At 53.1% G+C, this 20,005-nt stretch overlaps 2 protein-coding genes across 4 annotated transcripts in view; one reads left to right on the top strand and one right to left on the bottom strand.

The window, feature by feature from the left end:
- Positions 1–14,755, top strand: part of PITPNM2 (phosphatidylinositol transfer protein membrane associated 2) — a 16,403-nt gene extending 1,648 nt beyond the window's left edge. Inside the window, exons 3-11 of the mRNA XM_042034691.1 lie at positions 1,641–1,844; positions 3,599–3,747; positions 6,451–6,567; positions 7,253–7,369; positions 7,737–7,885; positions 8,547–8,696; positions 8,774–8,957; positions 10,148–10,276; positions 10,544–14,755. Coding sequence (XP_041890625.1) covers positions 1,641–1,844; positions 3,599–3,747; positions 6,451–6,567; positions 7,253–7,369; positions 7,737–7,885; positions 8,547–8,696; positions 8,774–8,957; positions 10,148–10,276; positions 10,544–10,882 — 1,538 coding nt within the window. The 3' untranslated portion in view covers positions 10,883–14,755. The remainder of the gene's footprint in view (positions 1–1,640; positions 1,845–3,598; positions 3,748–6,450; positions 6,568–7,252; positions 7,370–7,736; positions 7,886–8,546; positions 8,697–8,773; positions 8,958–10,147; positions 10,277–10,543) is intronic.
- A 58-nt stretch (positions 14,756–14,813) lies between these two features.
- Positions 14,814–18,513, bottom strand: ARL6IP4 (ADP ribosylation factor like GTPase 6 interacting protein 4). 3 transcript variants are annotated; one of them, XR_006017145.1, is made up of 6 exons: positions 18,316–18,513; positions 17,636–17,977; positions 17,218–17,335; positions 15,988–16,057; positions 15,617–15,798; positions 14,814–15,330 (listed from the first exon to the last, which is right to left on the bottom strand). XR_006017145.1 is itself a non-coding variant. In XM_042034754.1 (5 exons), the coding sequence occupies exons 1-5, from the start codon at positions 18,503–18,505 to the stop codon at positions 15,742–15,744; spliced, it is 777 nt and encodes a 258-aa protein (XP_041890688.1). In that variant the 5' UTR covers positions 18,506–18,513; the 3' UTR covers positions 14,814–15,741. The 3 variants fall into 3 exon arrangements, 1 of the variants encoding a protein (XP_041890688.1); XR_006017146.1 differs by having other exon boundaries at positions 14,814–15,025; XM_042034754.1 differs by having other exon boundaries at positions 14,814–15,798.
- Between the last annotated feature and the right edge of the window lie 1,492 nt (positions 18,514–20,005).

Genomic DNA, 20,005 nt, shown 5'->3' with positions numbered 1-20,005 from the left:
TTATCATATCCCCTGCAAGAACAGGTGATGTATTTGATGGCTACGCAGGGACCACGGCTGTGTTGTGCATGTTGGACCTTGCTGGTGATAAATTGTTAAAAAAAGATAATAATTGCTAACTCTGAGCACCATTTGGCTGTTGCGTGTGGTGAGGGTTAATCCAGAGAGATGCTTCTGTGCTGCCATGGTAAGTCATGCAGAACTGGTTGGGATCAGCACTTGATACCAGATGGGTAATGCAGGATGTGGCTTGAGGCAGATCCCTCAAATGTGGCCCACAAAAACAGGGATGAGTAAGCCCCTCTGTTACGCTGAAAGGCAAGGACAGGTTGGTTCAGAACAGAACATTTATTACTTTGCATTAGAAATTCAGCTCTTCTGCAGCCTGCAGGGCAGCTCCCAGTCAGTTATGACCCATTTCCTGGAGCAGAATGAGGAATAAAAGGGATTTTTTATTTATTATTTTTCCCAAGACCTGTGTAACTTCCTAACTAATACAGTGGAGAAGAACAGACTTTGTTAATGGCTCAGCCCCTTCTTTGTTTCAGCTGAGGTATGAGATGAACACTTTGTGTCCTCATGGACCTCTGGTAACTCAGACCAAAAAAAAGGCTGAAAACTCAAAAACCAAAAAACCAGCCAACCAACCAAAAATGCATATGAGAAAATCTTCAGCCCAAACTCTATTCCCAGAAGGTGTCAAAAATTTACAGATACCTTCCTGGCATGAGCTGTGAATTACTCCCTCCGTAATTAATTGCTGGGGTTAATAATGCTCCTGGAGGCAGGTATGAGTTGTTGAAGGTCTGTGGGTGCTGCTCAGGGGCTGCTGTAACCTGCTGCCCTGTTTGAGGCAACACTCAGCAGCAGGACTAAAGTACCTTCTCTGACAAACAAGGCTTTCCTGCTCCAAGTGCATCCGAGAGCCGACACCGCACTCCCCACGTGCGTCCTTTTACTTGTCCTGACATCTTGCCAAGCACTGCTAAATAGGAATCTGCTTGGGAAGCAGCTCCTGGGGGAGAAGGTGCTTGTTTTGTGCTGCTTTCCCACCCACGGGGAGCTGCTGGGCTGGCATACAGTGGTGATCTGTGGGGAGGTGTTTTTGCCAGGGTGATGCCCCAAGGCCAGTGTGTCCTACGGAGAGATCTTGTTCTGAGCTGCAGCAGGGTCAGGTCACACAACACTGACCTCTGGTTTCGCCATGCTCTCCCCCCTTGTGCAACTTCTGCTTTGTGTCATTTATTCCTCCACATGGAATCAAAGTCTGATCCTGAGATCAGGGAGGAAGAGTCCCCGTGTGCTGGCTGCCTCATGGCTGTCCTGGCTCCTTCCCTCAACTCCGAGTGTCCTCAGAGCTCTGGCTCTGCCTTTGCAGCTCTTGGTCTCAAGCCCGTTGGTGCACTGGTAACGTGGAGCTGTGGCATTGAGGGTTGGATGTGATCCATGCTTATCCCCAGGGAGAGCTGGAGGAAGGTTGGAGGGGCACTGCAAAACCATGGCTCACTCCCAGGAGCCTCCCTAGGGTGCAGCTCCCCTGGTACCGTGAGTTTGTGGAGAATGAAATCAGTGTGTGCCATAATAATGTGTGATTTCTGCTTTTTTTTTTTTTTTCCCCCACATTTTATTTCTCCTTTTAGAAACCAAACACCACCTTAATCATTGTAAGGGGTTTAGCCTTCTGTCCCAACTTGCCCTCCCTCATAAATCCCCTACCCAAACCTCATTCAGGAGGCGTAGGCAGCAAAAACACGAAATCCCTGCCAAGGGAAGGAAGCTCAAAGGGTCACGGAGTCGGGCTGCAGGCTGTGCTCTTCGGATACCAGACCTGGACATCAAGACAGGTATTCTGAAGAGATCCACTCCTATCAACCTCCTCTCTCATTTGATAGTCACAGAAATTCACAACAATCTCTGCGCTTTCACTGAGGCACTTGCAGTTTCTGATTGCATCTTAACAAGTATTTCTGTCACTTTGCCCTGAAGATCGATCATAACACCGCTAACAACTTGGCAGGAGCAGGAATTCTTCTGGGCAGAGCTGAGGGGACAACGCTTCTGCCTCCACCGCTGTCTTTTGAGCATGGAAGAGTCCATCCTGTCTGCTTCCTGTAAAGAATCTGAAATTACCCAAGCTGGGGACTGGACTTGCATGAGAAATGAAAGGTTGGGACATGACCAGGAGCTGTCAGTTTGGAAGGCAGGGAATCAGAAGTGGCTGCGAGGCGGTGCCTGTGAGGTCTGGAAAAGCCATGTTGATCTGTCAAACCTTGCTCCTCCTTCCCATGGCTCTTCAGAAAAGCAGGGACTATCAGGATGAGGGTGGCCTGGCACTTGGCACAGCCAGGGCTGGGCTGTGGGGATGTGCTGAATCCATATCCCTCTGCACTTGCTGTGGTGGGAACTCTGTGCAGGTCTCTGGAAGGAGTTGGTGGATCCATCTTTTCAGTTCAGCATCTGTGCTCATCACCAGCCAGATTTCCCTTTGCAGAGGGGTGTGTTGGATTATACCTTAAACCTGGCAGCTTTCCTGGAAATCCTGAAAAAGGGAACATTGTCACAGAGACAAACCAAGCTTGAGGAAGCCCTTGTCAAAGCCCCAGCTTGCATCCTGCATGCAAACACAAGCAAAATTCTTCTGCTGCCCTCTTGATCTCCATCTTCTCTTTCCTTGGCTGCTTTTCTGGGCTGGAGTGCACAGGCATTGAGGAATCTTTGCTGCTGGGAAAGCAGCCCATGGCTTTGGGGTCTGAGGCTTCGGACTGAGACCTGCTCATGTCCAGGGATTGGGATGGGCACGTGGGCAGAGTTCAGGGCAGCTGAGGTGTGGGGGTGTCCTGGGGTGAAGGGTGGCTGTCAGACACTTGTGTGTGAGCTGTTGGCTCCCTGAGGGAGAAACCTGTCTGTTTTGTTTGTATCCCTGCCCCCCACAAAATCCCAGTGCATTTTTCAGTCCCCCATGCAATGAAGTCCCAATACTCCCAGATACTTGTCTTGTCCACCACAGAGGCTGTGCCCCTGGGAAGGCTGGGCTGCACATCTCGTTTGCCTGTAACTTTGTAGCCCAGCAGGGCAATAAGGATTTGTTGGGGACTGCCAGTCCCGTCAGGACATGCTGTATTCCCTGCCTTGTGGTGCCTTTTAGCATCCCATATGGATTCCCAGTATTCAGTCCTCTCTAGTGTGGCCAATACCTGGATGCAATTCCCTGGTGAAAGCTGAAGGAGTTGGAAGCAGGGCCGGAAACAGACAGAGCAAACCCATCCTTCCTCCCACAGCTCCAGGGAGATGCATTGCTGTCTTTATGTGTTGGGTCATTGCACAGGAGCCTTGAGCCCCTTCCCTGGGGTCTGGACTGACAGCCAGTTAACCTGCCCTCCAGTGCCTTCTTCTTTGCTTAAACAAGGGCGAGCTCACTGCTGGTGGCTGTGTTTTCCTCCCTTGGAGTGAGCAAACACCAAGCCCTGGGTCGGTTGTTCCCCTGGAGCAGTGGGACCAGCCAGGGAGCAGCCTCCTGGCATACCTGGAGCGAGGAGCCAGAGCCCTGAAATGCCCTTTGTGAACCCTCTTTGTCTGAATGAGTGTTTTGCTTCTGTAGTTGCTGCCAAGTGGTGGGGAACCAAACGGATCGACTACGCGCTGTACTGCCCCGACGCCCTGACGGCTTTCCCGACAGTGGCTCTGCCTCACCTCTTCCACGCCAGCTACTGGGAGTCCACGGACGTTGTCTCCTTCCTGCTCAGACAGGTACAATCATCCTCTCTCCCTGATCTTCCTTGGGTTGAAAAATACTTGGGCTCTTTGTGTTTTCCAGTGCGCCTTCCGTAAGACTTGTTGGTGCACAGAGGTGAGAAAATACCCTTTGCCCCCACAGATCCATTTTCTTCCCCTTCCTTTTGCTTCTCACCTGTGGTGTTGGTGGAGCTGCACACATACAAACTTCCTGGATGTGCTGTTGTCACACCTGCTTGGTTTGGGGCTGGGTTTATCATCAGAGCAGGTTTCAGATGGGCTCACCAGGGATCCATGGAGAGAGCCCAGGGCAGTTTCCTATCAGATCATAGTGGCAAAGGTCAGTGGCACTTGTTTGAGGTGATCTGTGCTCTGTGTGTGCCAGCTTGGATCTCAAGTCTGAAACTGAAACTTCTCAAAGGACAAATAAAACCAGCACCGGATACAATAAAACCAAAGGAGAAGTTCTATATGTATTCAACACTAATTGATAGGCAGAATGCAGTTCTCTGTTTTGCCTTTCTAAGTTATTGTTGTCTCCTCTAGGAACTCATTGGGATTTAGTCCTTGTTCCTGCAGCACAAAGCAGTTTTGGGGCCAGGAGAATGGGGATTGCAGGTGTCTGGAGTCTAACACCTCAGGTTTTATCAACCTGTATTTGGCCTAAGATTGAAATTCACTGTCTAAAATGTGTTTTTCCCCTAAAAGAAATATTTTCCCTTCAGTTCCTTGGGGATGAGGGGGAGTTATTTGCCTTACAAAATATGAACTCCCCAGGGAATGACACTTAGAGCATGGAGTTGGGAAAAACAAAACTCAGAGCAACTCTGTGGTTTGTGTTGCCCATTTCGGCGCCGGGTTTGCTTTGTGTTAGCTCAGCTGTTAAGCCCTCCCCATTCTCCTCCAGCCTCCTCTGCTGCAGCTCTCAATTATTTATGATTCTGTTGGCAAACTTTCTCTCAGTGTTATCTTCCAAATAGTGTGAGAACCATAAACAGCAGCGGTGGCAGCGCCGGTGGCAGCTGAGCAGTGGTGATAATCCAGTGAGAGCCTTCTCTTGCCGGGCTTTGTCCAGGCTCTGTGCCTGCACACTCCTGGCTGGATGGTCCCACATCAAACTCAGCCTAAAAGGGCTGGAAAGAAGAGAGAACTCTCATTGTGCCTGAGGGGGAACAGTCATGACAGTCTCACACACACAGTGTTCCACTTGGGAAATAGCCAGTTACTCAGGGTTCAGCCCAGACCTGGGTCTGTAGCACTGTGTGGTGTTTCAAACATTGCAGCTTGAGTACCTGGAGATACCTCTCCACCCATTCTAAGCCTGCTGGTGGCTGCCTGGGTAGCCTGGCACCCCCTTGCCCAGTGCCTGTCTCTGTTCACTCCTCTTTGCCTTGAGACCAGGGTTTTTCTCATCTTCTGTCTTCTCGCTGACCTTCCCCAGCACCACACAACTGCTTCCCCTAATAAGGACTTGTTTCTAATGGCCTTCGAAAGTCATCTCTGGACAAAATGTAAAAAGAAGCTGTTGAATAGTTTTAGCCTCCAAAGATTAAATCTTGTTAAAACAAGCCCAAATAGGATTCCAAATACATTCCTGATTTTAATAATTTTCAGTAAAACTTGTTAGTTTGTTTACGTTGGATTTCCATGAGCTCCCGCCCCAGCAAGCTCATCCTCCCTGGGGTCCTTTTTCCATTTCCCTGGATGAAAACCAGCTTCAGCTCTGCAAAGAGAGCTGGCTCGTGTCAGCTGAGCTCAGCTGGAGAGCTGCTGACCTCACAGAATATGTTCAGGACCTTGTAAAAGAGCCCACATTTGGGGGGATTCTTAATTTTTTGGTCACTAAGGACTACTGCCCGTTTTGGAGTTCTGTGTGTAGGGTCACCTCCCAGTCCTGCAGTCCTGTGAGTCTTTGAGGTGTCTGTGAGGTGTCCCCCAAGCCTTTGGGTGTTAATTCTTCCTTTTCCATTCTAGAGCTTAAAAGCAACTTAGGTAGGATTTAACCCTTCTCTCTCTGTGTTCCTGCCTCCCATCCCTGTCCATGCCCTGGTGGCAGGCAGGAATTGCCCTCCAGAACTGGCTGGTTGGCAGTGATGTCCCACCAGCACAAAGTCCTGGAGCTCTGTCAGCCTCAGAGGCAAGGCCAGGATGGACAGACAGCCTGGGCTCTGCCTCACACATGGCCAAGCCAGATCCCTGTGTGCCTCCATGGGGGTCAAATCAGTGAGAGGAGCAAAAGCCATGGGACAAGAGTTGGGAACGTGTTTCAGAAGAATTAGAAATGAGCTGAAGGAACAGCGTCTGTCAGGCATGTGGCTGGTCAGAGCAGCTGGTGCTGGGTGCTGTGGAATGGGGGAATGCTCGTGTTCCCTTGCAGACTGTGGGAAGGGACTAAATGATCCCCAGAGGAAGGACAGGTATCTCAGTGCAGAGCTCATCCTGCTGCGCTTGAGTCCGTTTTCTACCTCCTGACAATCCAAAAAACCTACATCCCAGCCAGGATTAAGTCAGCGCTGGCCACAGGCTTTGCCAGTGCAGAAAAGGCCACTTGTCCTGTAAAACCTACAAGCTGACAAGCCAAAAGCCCAGCAGCAAACTCAGGGGCCTCTCTCCAGGCATTGCCCTTCCTCACTGCTGGCTCAGGAGCTGCAGAACAGCTGGGCAGGAGGGGGGAGGGTGCAAGTGGCTGATGCCTCGGTGGGATCTGTCCTCCTGCAGGTGATGAGACACGAGAACTCGAGTGTTCTGGAGCTGGATGGGAAGGAGGTGTCCGTCTTCACCCCCTCCAAGCCCCGTGAGAAGTGGCTCCGCAAGAGGACGAACGTGAAGCTCCGGGTAAGGGGGATTTTGGGGCTGCACAAACTGCTCTGATTTGGGCTGCACAAACTGCTCTGAGGGTGGCCGGCGTGGGCACGGCACAGACAGAGGGATGTGTTGCATTGCTGGTCTGTTTGAATGGTTGTGTCCTACCTGGGTACTTGAAAAAGAGCAACCCAAAAGATGTGTGTCGGCAAGGTCTCCTCAGCCTTGAGTCTGTAAAACACAGGAAGTGTTGGCTGTGGGTCAGGGAACAAGTCAGAACAGAATGTCTTTCAAAGTCCAGTAGTACCAGTTCTCAGCTCAGTAAATGCCCTTTGCTCCCATCAAAGTCTCCAGTTTCTGAGAGGGCAATTCTGTGCTAGAACTGAAACAATATCAGCAGATTTCTCTGGCAGCTGTGTGTATTTCCTCTTAATTCCACAGTGTGAGAGTTGATAGAGAGTATCAGAGTTGCACGTACAACCTGCCATGGAAATTGGCTCTCCAGGGCTCCAATCCACCCATCAGTACAGGGCACAGAGCCTCACCTCTGCCACGGGTCAAATTCTTTCCCAGAGCTGAGGGTGAAGTGGAGGGGGGGGAATGGCACAGAGAAACTCATGCTCCAATTTGTCTGGTTATATTTGGCATTTCCCTGTGAGGTTATCCATTGCTGCAAACTGTTTATTTTTTTTTCCTCCTCCCCTCTTGCCTTGTGCAGAACGTCACAGCCAACCACAGGATCAACGACACCATTGCTAACGAAGATGGGCCCCAGACCTTAACTGGGAGGTTCATGTATGGTCCACTAGACATGGTCACCCTCACAGGAGAGAAGGTACTGTGTGTGCTGGGGGGTTGTCACCATGTGGTGACAGTGGTGGGACAGAGTGACAGTGGTGGTGCTGATCAGTGCTCCCTTGGTCCCTGTTAGGGTTTGCTGCCCTTGTGTCCTGGCCAGGTTCTCCTGATCAGGCTCGTGGGTGCCTCCCACCAGGAACAGCATTTGTCACGGAGGTCTCACCACTGAGGCCAGGTTTAATTTCAGCCCCTGATGTTTGGGTGCTTCCCACGGATCAGCTCAGATCCGTGAAGTGCAGAGGGTGGGAGCAGGACCAACCCTGCTGCTGTCCAAAGGGGCTCGTGTGGGATGTCCCCGTGCTCGGCCCGTCCTGCTGGGGGTGACGCAGCCTCGCTGTTGCCAGGTGGACATCCACATCATGACCCAGCCGCCGTCGGGGGAGTGGGTGTACTTCGACACGGAGATCAGCAACAGCAGTGGCAGGATTTCCTACGTGATCCCCGAGGAGCGACGCCTGGGCATTGGTGTCTACCCCGTCAAGATGGTGGTCAGGTGAGGGGCCTGGGGCTTGCAGGAGGAGAACGAGAGGAACTGGATGACTGCAGGTAGAACATGGTCCCTCCGGTGGGACAGCTCTGTTGTGGGGTGGGTTCAGAGCCTGGTTTGCCAGCAATAGGGGCAAAGCCATTTGTGCTCTGCAGCTGTAAGGGGAAAATCCACATTTTATTCTGGCTCCTGCATCACCACCAGCACGGGAATTGAGCTCCCGCTGCAGGAGCAGGTCTTCTGCATCACAGGGCCTCGTGGCCATCTGCAAAACTGCACGACTGAGCATATTTTAAAGACCATAAACTTGTCCCTGAGGGACAGGACTTGGTACTCGTGATGATTCACAGCCCAGGGGCTCCAGCTCAGCTCCACTTGCTGGTGTTGGGCTCTGGGAGGGGGAGGAGGGGAGCATCTTCTTGGTGGTGAACCCAGCAGTGGTTTTTGGGGGTAACTTTTGAGTCTCTGCTGCCAAGTGCTAATCCATCTCCACTTGAACACAGAGACCCTCACACAGTGCCTGTTACTGCTCTAACTGAGGCTGGCATCACTGTTGGAGCCTTTGCGTCAGATGTGGGAGCTGCTTTGGGCCCGTGGTGCTCTGCAGGTTCTGGGGATGCCTCCTGGATATTTTGATGCCTCTAAGCACCTGCATCCCTTCCCTCAGGGGCGACCACACATTTGCTGACAGCTACATCACAGTGCTGCCGAAGGGGACGGAGTTTGTGGTGTTCAGCATCGACGGCTCCTTCGCAGCCAGCGTGTCCATCATGGGCAGCGACCCCAAAGTCCGCGCCGGGGCCGTGGACGTTGTAAGGTCAGGGCAGGGCCTGGGGCAGTTGATCTGACAGCAGCACTGCTCTGCAATCCATTGACTCCTGGCTTTCCTTCCAGGCACTGGCAAGACCTCGGCTACCTCATTATCTATGTCACGGGCCGCCCTGACATGCAGAAGCAGAGGGTGGTGGCATGGTTAGCACAGCACAACTTCCCCCATGGCATCGTGTCCTTCTGCGATGGGCTCGTTCATGACCCGCTGCGGCACAAGGCCAACTTCCTGAAATCCCTCATCACCGACGTAAGCCTGGCTCTGCTGAAAGGGATTGTGGCACGGGTTTAGATTGCTCCTCGTCCAACCGCCACTGTCAGCACCAGTCTCTTGGCAGCAATGTGACCTGCAGTGGAAGATTAATCTGTTCATTTTATTTCCATCCCTTTATTGCTCTACAAAAGTGTCTATGCTGTTAAATTGTGTTGCCTCTGCTCTGCACTGCTCCATTTCATCACTGCTCCTCAAACCCCTAATGGAACGAGGCAGCAGAGCCTCCCTTCCTCACAGATGCACTTTTTTTAACCTGTTTGGTGTTTTTTTGGCTGCCCTGAGAGGGGATGGAGCTGCTGCAGAAATGGCTTTGCTGGGAGACTCCATAGAGATCTTCGAGGCATGTGACCCTTGGGAGGTCCTGATGTTGCTCAGAGCCTCAGAGAAACTCCAGATAGAACAAAGTTTTTTGTGTCTGGCAGGTGAAGGAGCTGACAGTGTCCCAAGCACTTGCCCTATCTTGATCATCAGGAAAACCCTGTTCTTAACTTTCTTAGACTCCCTTTTTGGCCTGAGTCGCAGTGGAGGGAACAGCTGGCACTTAACTTGCTCTCTTGTCTTCCACAAGTGTGGGAGCAGGGTCAGAAATGCCCTTTCCATCTATGTGACCTGTGGTTCTGGGCTCAAAGCTGGCCAGTGTGTGGTGGCACCAATGTCCACACCTCCCCTGCCAGCCCCTGCTCCAGCCCACTACAGAAAGAGTTGTCCAGGACCTGCTCTCTGCTCAGAGTGGAGCCAGAGGTATCCCTGAAAAGCAGCAGGTTTTGCTGCCTGTCCCTTCTCCCTCTGCCCAGCAGGTAACAGCAGCTTGGCTGTGGAGGAGAACATTCCTGGCTAATGATTCCTGCATGGGGGTTGCAGCTCCTCTCCCCGTGACAGCAGGGAAGTGTGCAGCATCCTTGCTCCCTGCAGACCTCAGGGGAAGGCTGTGGATCAGCAAGTGGAGATCTGTTCTTGTATCGCTGTTACTCCTCTTGTGGCCTGTAAACATCCCCAGCTCTGTTAATTAGCACTTCTCTGGGTGGTTCATTACCCAGCTGGGAACTTGCATTAGTTCCAGTGACCTGAGATTCTCACAAATGCTATTGGAAAACCCAAAGCCCAGCCTGCTGAGCAGCACAGGGTGCCCATATGTTCTGACCCTGTGTTGCTTTCTGTCCCCCCAGCTTCACATGAGGATCCACGCAGCGTATGGATCCACCAAGGACATCTCCGTGTACAGCTCCATCAGCCTCCCGCCCACGCACATCTACATCGTTGGCCGACCCACCAAGAAGCTGCAGAGCCAGTGTCAGGTAGGAGCCAACTTGGCTGAGCCCTGGAGGTCCTCGCAAGGGCCTCCCATGGGAGGGAGGTGGGAATTCGGTCATCACAAGACCGGTGACTGAGCTAGTGTTGGCCAGCAGGGTGGGAACTGTCCCAGGTAGCAGAGCCACATGCATGGGTCTGAGCGGTGCCACGGCTGATCACCCCAGAAAACCTGGCAGAGTGACCATCTCTGGCTGCCAGTGGCTCTTGGGCACGCGTGTCCCGGCCCTCTAACGCCTGCCCTCACCCCACAGTTCATCACGGAGGGCTACGCGGCCCACCTGGCCCAGCTGGAGTACAACCACCGCGCGCGCCCCGCCAAGAACACCGCGCGCATGGTGCTGCGCAAGGGCAGCTTCGGGCTGCCCAGCCAGGCCGAGTTCCTGCGCAAGAGGAACCACCTGCTGCGGACCATCTCCTCCCAGCCCTCGGCCAGCGGCGCCGGCCACCGGCCCGAGCGCACCCAGAGCCAGTCGGACAGCGACAAGGACAGGGACAGGGAGCGCAGCCAAAGGAGCATGAGCATCGCCACGGGCTGCTGGGGCCGGAGCGCCGCGTCCCGGCTGGAGTCTGGCCTCTTGGGGCAGAAGTAGCCAGGCCAGAGCCAGGATTGTCAGCTGCAGCCACTGGAGGAGAAAATAAAAGGAAAGAGGGACGAGGCCAGTGTTTCGGGCTGGAAGGGTAAATATGGTGCTACTCTAATAAAATGGTGTTCTGGGAAGAGACGGGATGTTTCCCACACAGAAGGTGCAGGCCTTGCAGCGAGAGCGTCAGGTTTGTGCAGCGTGAGCCCAAGGAACAGCTGGAAATTGGGGGGGAAGTCTCCAGATCAGGACGGCGCTCTCTCCTGCCTCCTCCTCTCATCCAGGGTCAGTGACTGTAAATACGTGCCTCCTCGCCTTGTTAGCCATCGCTCCGATACGGTGACCGAGTGCTGTCCTCAGAGCCACAGGAACAGGGCGTGAGGCTGGGGGAGCTGGTTCTGGGCTGTCCCGGGAGTCAGACTGGGGGCTCTGCTCGCACGGGGGGTTGGGGTTGGGTAACGCCGCTCCCCCGGCCCCAGCGAGGGATTTGCACCAGGCAGAGCGACCGAGAGCTTTTCCTGAACAGAGAGCCCCGAGTGCAGCCACTTCCTCGAGGAGCTGGTGCAGTGCAAAGCTAAAGCTGTGTCAGCGCTGTTGGTAGAGGCAGAATGTCGGCAGATTCGTGCCCAGGACAGCGGGGTCATTACTGTTCTTACTGTTATTTTTTAAAGAGATCTTTCAGAAGCCAATGGAATCTAATATGTTGACCTATTAAAAGAGGAATACAAGCTATTTTGTTTGAGCTGTTACAAACCTCAGACACTCAATTTGCTGTTAAAGTCTCCAAATAGTCTTGCTATGTATTTCCAACAAGTAACCACCATATATTTGGAAGCAGCTGAAGGCACTCAGCAGCTGGATTGCATTGCAGTTCTTCTCATCCAAATGCAGGGTCTGACTCTCTCAACACCCACCTCTGAGACCTTTTTTCTTCCCAGGTTCTCTCCAAGTTCAGTAGCAGCTTTCATGGGAACTAGACTCACTCCTTTTACCTGTAGTTACTGAACTGTAAAACCTCATTGGTTTTTGCACTGATGATTTTTAGAATGGAAACCTGTTACCATCTCATGTAGCTACACCAGTGTTTGTAGTGCATGACAATGAAATATTGCTAAGCCAGGGTGTGTGTGCATATCTATACATATATGCACACACACACATATATATGTATATATTTAAAAAAAACAAAACAATCTGTGCAGAAGTTTTTCCAGCAGTAAGGAGACTGTAAGGAAGTGTGCCAACAATGTCAGGCAACCTTAAGAAAAGGCCATATCTTAATTTTTCTGGTGGGTTTCTCAGTGGATGTGCCTGAGGCGCTGGGTTTGTGCTGCTGGAGCGAGGCAGCAGGCGCGTGGCAGAGCTGGCACCGCGGTGACACCCGGACAGGGACAGAGAACAGTGCCTAGGGCGAGGGCTTGCCAAAAAGGCCCTCAGTCCTGTCCTTCCTGGGGCCAGCGAAGGTTCCCTCCTTGCACACACCTCCCGGGGTAGAGGGACATCCACATGGGGGGTTCCGGGGTGCCCATTCACAGACTCCAGCTGGCCTCTTCACGTGGAGATTTTATAGTCCTACCGAGCTCCCCAACTGTGTGTAACCCCGCTTTCCCCACCACACTTTCCTGTCTTTGTATCACTTTCTACTTACGAGGATCTTATTTATAACAGAATTTTTTAGACTGGCTGCTTCATTTTATTACCTGTTTCAATAAGAATGGTGCAGGACGGCCGCACTGAGATACACAGCACTGTGAACTCTGCTCACTGCCTCTGGGCCACGGTAGGCAAATCCAACTCATCCAACTCCTGTGTTTGTGGTGTGGAGGGTCCAGGCCGAGGCAGAGCAGGGACAGTGCGGAGCTGCTACCGGCATCTGAGCCCCTGGAGCGCTCAGACCCAACTGCAAAATGTTTAACCACTTCTCTTTGGTAATTATCCAGTTACAGAATGTACCTGATGACTTTTTTGTTACCGAAAACTGACTTCCCTTTCTGCTGACTCAGCTTGGCTCTCTCTGAATGTACATCCAGAGCTTTTACTGGGTTTGAAAACAATGTGAATTTGTCCCAGCTTTTTGCTAGCCGAATGTTCTATCAAACAGATGCCATCTGAGTAGGAAGCCAAGCCACGATCCATCCTGTGAAGTCACCAAACCACATCACTAAATAATTCCTGCGAATTTGGATATGGCCTTTGCAAAATTCACCTTTCCTCCAAGTCCACAACCAGGACATGATCTGTACATTTTCCAGTGTTGATGAGATGTTCACATTTTCTTATGTGTAGATAGTGTAAAACAGAGGCGAATGTAAATGTTCAACATAAAAAGTGGATATATAAAATTGAAAGTTATTTATTTATGTAGAGGGAAAAAAAAATGTCTGGAGGGACTGGAACCTTCAGGGTTTATTAATATTTAAAAATGTAGCTTTTTGTTTCAGGCATTATGTACAAAGCAATTATTTTATGGACCAAGTTTAATGTAACTGTCAATGAATGCAGAAGTGCAATATGATACTCACCCTCTCCATCACTCCATGTTTTAAACAGCTCCTAACCAGTTAGCCTGACAATCACAGCACCTCTGTCCTCATCCTTTGTTGAGCTTCTTGAACCTTGCCCAGGTCCTTTCCCTGGCCCCCCATCCGTTGCCATTGTACGGATCCAACACGGAGAAGCAATTGTAGAGCAGGGCCTTTATTGCTGCAATAATTCCACGGGAGGTGGGTGTAGTTACCAGGAAATAATGCCAGTAAGTTTTCTTCACCAACTCAGCCATCTCCGTCTCCATCGCTCAATCCTCAGCCGCCCCCATCTGGCACTCATCCCTCTGAAGCAGAGATCAACACTCACAGAACAATAGCAATAGTTTAACTCTGTGTTTATAACCTGTTTGTCCCGAGCTGTTTTGGAGAGCAATGCATGTGACCCGATGCCTTTCCACGTGTATGGAAGAGGATCCGTTTGGACGTGGCGAGGGAAAGATGAATGTGTATTTCATCCTTCCTAAAGGGGCACTGTCAGGTTAAAGACCCAGTTGATTCCTGTTATGAGTAACTTGTTTGCTTTGAAAGGAGAGAATGGGAAGTTTCTTGTCCTCCTCCCTCGGCCGCTGTCCGGGCAGCCCTCGGTGACAGCCCACGTCCTGTTCTGCACATCAGCACAACACAGCCTCAGGCTTTGGGGTTGCTTTTCCGTTTCCACAGGAATCAAACTCTGCTGCGGAGCTCAGATTTTTTATGAAAAGCAGCTTTTTATATTACTGCACCCTTAGGCCAGACTTTCTACCTGACGCTGTCCCTTTAAAGTCTTTTAAAAACCAGTGAGAGGAGCCCGTGCATTCCCTCCGAGTCGTTTTCCTGGCTTTGCTCAGATCCCTCAGTCAGATGAGGCGAAATCCTAATACCAAAAACCGTTTACAGTGTCGGAGGCGCAAGCCAAGAGCAGAAATCAGCCAAAGGGTCACCACCACACTCCCTCCCGCCCGCCCAGCAGCCGCCGTGCTTGCTGTAGCAGCCCCTTCTTCAGGTATCGCCACTGTTTGCTGCATTTCCTATTAGTTCTAGAAGCCTTACGGTCCCCTCCCTCTGCCTGTTGATACCCTCGACTGTCAATTTTATATTCCAACGATGTTAGTTATATTTTATTTATAAAAAATTGCTCTAGGGGTACCAGCTGTGCGTGGGGAAGCACCGGAGGGGATGCCCGAGGGCGCCGGGGACGCCCCGCGTGTGCAGTGCTGTGCCGATGACTCGCTTGTGTGTGGCAAACCTTCTGTACAACTTCCTTCTCCTCCTTGCTGTTAGTGCATCGTTCAATGCCTGGTGTGCTTTGTGTACAGTATCATTGTGAGTTACACAGATTAAAGAAATGGGAAGGCTCTTCTCTGTCTGCTTTTTTGGGGGTGGGGGGAGACTCTAGAAACGGACAAGTCATAAAATGTGAGCAGGTGCCAGTTTAATGGGGTTACAGCGATGAACAGAACATGGAAACCCTCTGTGGAGATCAGTCCTGCAGGACCCATTTGTCCTTTTCTTTTTTACAGTTTGTAGATCTATGGACTTTCCAGCCAGGAAAAAGACTGCTGTGTTTGCTTCAGAGCAGCCCTGGGCCCTGAGAAGCCCAGAGCCCCAATGCTGCCCCGGGCCTGTGCTGTGGGGAAGGGACACGAGTTGCATGCAGGAGCAGAGAGCAAGGCAAAGCCACCCCTCCAAAAGCACAGCTGCACAGATGCCAGTGCAGCGTGCCAGGTCAGTGCTCCCCTACCCGAGGAGGTGAAGCTGCAGGAAGGCTGGGAGAAGCCCTGGGGAACAGTTGGAGGGTGGCACTCAGGGGTGCAGAGGAGCTGCAGCCTGAGCAGAGCCACACAGCACCATGGCCACTCCTCTCTGAGCAGGGTCAGTGAGTGCAAAGGGCCTGTGAGCCATATCCAGCAAGGAAAGGGCCATGGGCAGCTCCTGAAGGGAAAAAGCAGCAGCCAGCTGTCTTTTGTGGCCCAGGTACACACCCTATCCTGGCCACAGCATTGGCTCCTGCCCCCCACAGCCCAGAGCACCTTGAGGTGTTCAGCACCCTCGAGCCTGTCCCCTGGGTACTGCTGAGCTCCTCCAGCATCGAGAGGAGCACTGGGGCAAATGGCTCAGGTACATTACAGCCACACTGGCCTGAGCTGGGACAGGGAGGGGAGAAGCTGTTTACTGGGAGATGAACCAAAGTCGCTCTCCTTCCCAGTCAGTAACTTACAGAGCAGCTGGAAAGGGCCCCTGGGGAACATCTTGACACGGTGCTGTCACGGGGTCCAGAGGCAGAGGCTCCCCCCGGGCTGGCAGGGGCACAGGGCAGGCTCCTGGGCTGGCTGGTGCCTGCCCTCACTGCAGCATCCCCGTCCTCACCTGGAAGGCCAGCCCGTCCCCACGCGTGGCTTGCTGCAAGGGAGACACAACACTCACAGCACTCCCTGCCCACAGCTGCAGAACCACCAGCACCATCCCAGGGGCCCTGGCGGTGCTGCCAGGGCTCAGCCTGGCCCCAGGGTGGAACCACAACCCCTCTGGGTGCAGCAGCTCCCTGGCTGTGCCCAGCCTGCAGCTCATGCTGGTGGCCAGTTCCCATACCTTGTTAATCTCCTTGTGTCTCTCCTTGCTGACGATTTCTTCCAGGACTTCCCCGTCCCCCTTAATGAGTCTGCAAGACAAACACAGGCCCAGCAGCCATGAGGGTACTGCCAAGTTCCTGCAGCTGCAGAAGGTGCTGACCCCACCCCGAGGGCACCTGCTGTGCCCCAGCTCCCCCAAACCCAGGAGCAGGTGCTGGGCAAGGCCAGTGCTGACCTACCCCTGACATTGTATTTTGTGACTTTGTTTTTGTATCAAGCTTAAATAGCACAGCAGGCTTTGCCATTGCTCCCAGGGGATTAATGTCACCACACTGCAGCAAGGACAGGAGTGCTCTCCTGAGAACTGAGGGCCAGCTGGCCCTGCCCCAGGCTGTGGGCACTGCCTGCTGTGTGCAGTCAGTCACACTGGCACAACAAAACACTCCTAATAAAAGCATCCCATGTCACCCTACAATCTGCAGTGCCCCAACCCCTGCAAAACCTCTTCCTTTTATAGAGTTCAGGTGTAGTCCTGGCTGCCCCAGGAAACTGCAAAGCCATTCAGCAACAGGAGCCAGTTTGGGCCTGAAATGCAGCCAGGCTGAGGAGCATCTTGCTGAGCACATTCCAAGCAGAGTTGGAGGCGGCTCACACCTCCAAACACGAACAGAGATTTAATTGTCTTCATTACGTGCCTTACAGGGAACTGACCTTTGTTCCACACCTCCCTGAGCCCTGCAGGCTGCCTTCTATTTTAAGACTGGACTTGTCATACCCAATTCTCTTCAGCATGGTGTTTTCTGCTTGCTGAGAAGACGCAGTTTATTAAAAACTGGGTCATTTCTACTTGGCAGCTAAATGAACCTGGGTTTGATTGCTGTCTGTAACCCCACAGGGCACACACTCGCTCCTCATTCCCGCCTGGGTGTTAATCAGGGCCCAGGGCTTTGGAGCTGAAAGGTAAGTGGATGCAGCAGTGGGATACTGGGACACAGCCCCGTGTCCCTTGTGTGGAGCCCCAGCAATGATTCAATTCAATGATTTGGTGCCATCGTGTCACTTTCTGGGTAAGTCACACCAGGCCTGATGAGGGGGGACCTGTGAGGGGTCAGCTCAGGCCTTTGCTCCTGAAGGGGACCTGGGTCCAGGTGTGGTGGTACCGTGCCATGGACAGGCATCCTCCAGGCCTCCAGCCCACTCAGCATGGATGGGAACAGACAACCCACCCTCCTGTTCCCCAGGGTCATACCTGGTTCTCCCCGTTTCGGGATCCACGACTCTCCGTATGACGCTCTGCCTCGCGTCCCACTCCTCCTTTGTCATTGGCTTCATAGCCTGGATCCGGGATTTCTGTTCATCTGTCAGAACTGGAATGCAGTGGTCAGTCAGAGGCGTGCTCGTGGGGCTGCCTCCAGGAGAGGGGCACAGCACCACGGCTGCAGCCCACGGACAACCCCGGCGGTACTCGGGGTTCGGTGACAAACCACGCAAAGGAAGGGACACTTCACATCCCAAAGGCAGGACCAGCTTTGCCAGGATGTTACTGCTGACTGTGTCCTTCCATTTGGCATCTTTATTCCCCACTCGCTGCTTCATGCAACAGAAAGGGACCAGCACAACTCCTGTGTGCCCAGGCTCCTGCAGGAGGGAAAGAGCATCATCATTACCTGGCCCAGAGTCCACCACTGATTCCTTCTGCCACTGCTCCAGCGAGGGGCCGGGCACCTCTTCTCCCTTGCCCTTCTCCTCCTTAGCCCTCTCCTTTCCCTTCTTTTTTGATTTCTTCTTTATTTTTTTCTTCTTCTTCTTTCTCTTCCTCTTGTCTTTCTGTTTCACTCGCTTTTTTTTGCTGTCTTGACTCTTCTTCGTTTTGGAGTCACTGTCACTGGAGTCATCAGAAGAGGAGCTGGAGGAAGAGGAAGATGAGGAAGAGCTGGAGGATGAAGATGTCCCAGAGGAAGAGGTACTGGCCTTCCTCTTCTTTTTGTCCTTTCCTTCCTTCTTCTTTTCTGCAATACACAAGAAGAGGGTGAGTGGAGCAGTCCTGGCCCTGCAGCAGCAGAGATGTTGGTTATCCCCCTCCTAGCCTGGTTTCTTTCCTGCCTGGAATTCCCCTCTGTGCCCATCTTTAACCTGGGACTGTGCAGTGCCGGGGCCAGGCCAGCACATGGAGGGGCTGAGGGCTCTGCACTTGTCAGAACGAGACCAAAGTAGGCACAAAGTGCAGGACAAGGTGACAGACACCAACTTAGCTAAAACCAGGGACCCTCTTCTCCCCCCGGACCCTCTCTGTGCACCTGCCCTGGGGAAAGGTGGTGAAAGCTCAGGCTCAGGGGCCTTCCCCCACCTTCCCTGGCTGCTGCCGAGCTCGACTTGTGTCCGTGAGAGCCAGAGATCCTCTTCCTCGGCGGAGAGCTGCTGCCCTGCTGCGAGTCCTTGCTGCTCTTCCTCCTTTTCTTCTCCTTCCTCTCCTGCCTGCTCCGAGAGTCGCTTTTGCTCCTGCTCCGCGATCGCTTCCAAGACCGGCTGTGGGCCATGCTGGCTCCTGGAGGGAATGGGTCACATCAGAGCCACGGGGGCACCAACCCTGCCCAGCAGCCCCAAAACCCTTCAGTCCAGTATGAGCCAACCAGCCCTGGAAGACCTGTTCCAGTTAAACTCCTCCCTGCTCACACCCGCTCCCACCAGAGCGATGGGTCGGGGTCTCCCATCACAGCCCTGGCCACGTGGAATTTCAGCAGCCCCCAGCCCTGGGCAGGGAGCTGGCACAGGGACAGCTGTCCCCAGGCAGCCCTCCCCTGCCTCAGACAACTGTCCTCAAGCAGGTTTTCCACCAGGAGAACCTTGCACCAGGTTTTCCCTGTGCTTCTGCTGTTTGTCCCTGGAGAATCGGGCTGATCCCTGCCACGGGCAGGCACGGAGGGGCCTGAGGCTGGTGTTTGCAGCAGTGCTGTGCCCACGGCCACTCCATGGCGCTGGGAGCTGTCAGGAGATGCTGCACCACAGATGGACACAGGCAAAGTGTGATGGATACTGCGGCCACAGTCAGCAGAACAAAACGTCCTCCCCGAGCCCAACACCGAGTCAATCACCCCGTTATTTAAATGCTGGGAGCAGGCACAAGCCAAGGGGACGAATGAATTTTTAATATTCCAATTTGCTCTTAGAAAATAGATGACGCATGGAGCTGGCACCCCCGTCCATCAGCTCCAGGGACGCCAGCAGCCCCAGGCCGGAGCTGGTGTGATCCATGCTCTAATTAATTTAAAAAACAAACTGGCACCGTGGGCAGAGCAGGATCTGGGAAACGCTTCTTCACAGCCACCTTCCAACTACCACATTTAATTAATCGTTTGTTTACCACCTCAACATTCCCAGGCAGCAATTCGGATTCTCTCCCAAGTGAATGAGACCTTTGATTGATTTCCACAGGGAAATTTCAATCAGAAAAAAAAACCCAAAACCAACCACAACCATTAAGGACACACAGGGAGGTTTCAGAGGATGAGAATCCTCCATGGACACACACCCAGCAGCTGCCCCTTGCACCAGGACCTTGCTGGGGACAGCGTTTGGGACTCGGATCTTTCTGTTCTGGCTGTGGCAGCAGGACACAACCACAGCAGCAGATCAATGGGCACGGACGGAGCTGGGCTCAGACAGCAGCAGCATCCCGGCGACGAATCCCAAATGATCCCAGCAGCATCGCAGGCTGCCTGTGCCCTAAGCCGGGCTCTCACCTCCACCCTGACACCAGGCTGGGGCCACAGCGACTCCTCCTGTCCACCCAGCTCTGCCCAGGCCCGGCCCTCGCCGGGGCCCCGGAGCTGCTCTGCGCTGGGCAGCTGCAGGGGCTGTCCCTGCCCTCACGCCTCAGCACGGGGAGCCTGCGGCATGCGAGGTGAGCTGGCCCTTTAAGAGCTCAGCACGAGGTATGCTGGCCCTTTAAGAGCTCAGCAGGAGGCGTTCTACGCGCCCGGCTCCAGGCGCGGCCCCTTTAAGAGAGCAGCTCTTTATCAGCCCCCCGGCCCCCCTTC

Source organism: Corvus kubaryi, unplaced genomic scaffold, assembly GCF_017639235.1.
Source record: "Corvus kubaryi isolate FWS band 111438036 unplaced genomic scaffold, C.kubaryi_AGA036_p1.0 37382, whole genome shotgun sequence".
Classification (NCBI taxonomy): domain Eukaryota; kingdom Metazoa; phylum Chordata; class Aves; order Passeriformes; family Corvidae; genus Corvus; species Corvus kubaryi.
This window is presented reverse-complemented; position numbering and strand designations above follow the sequence as displayed.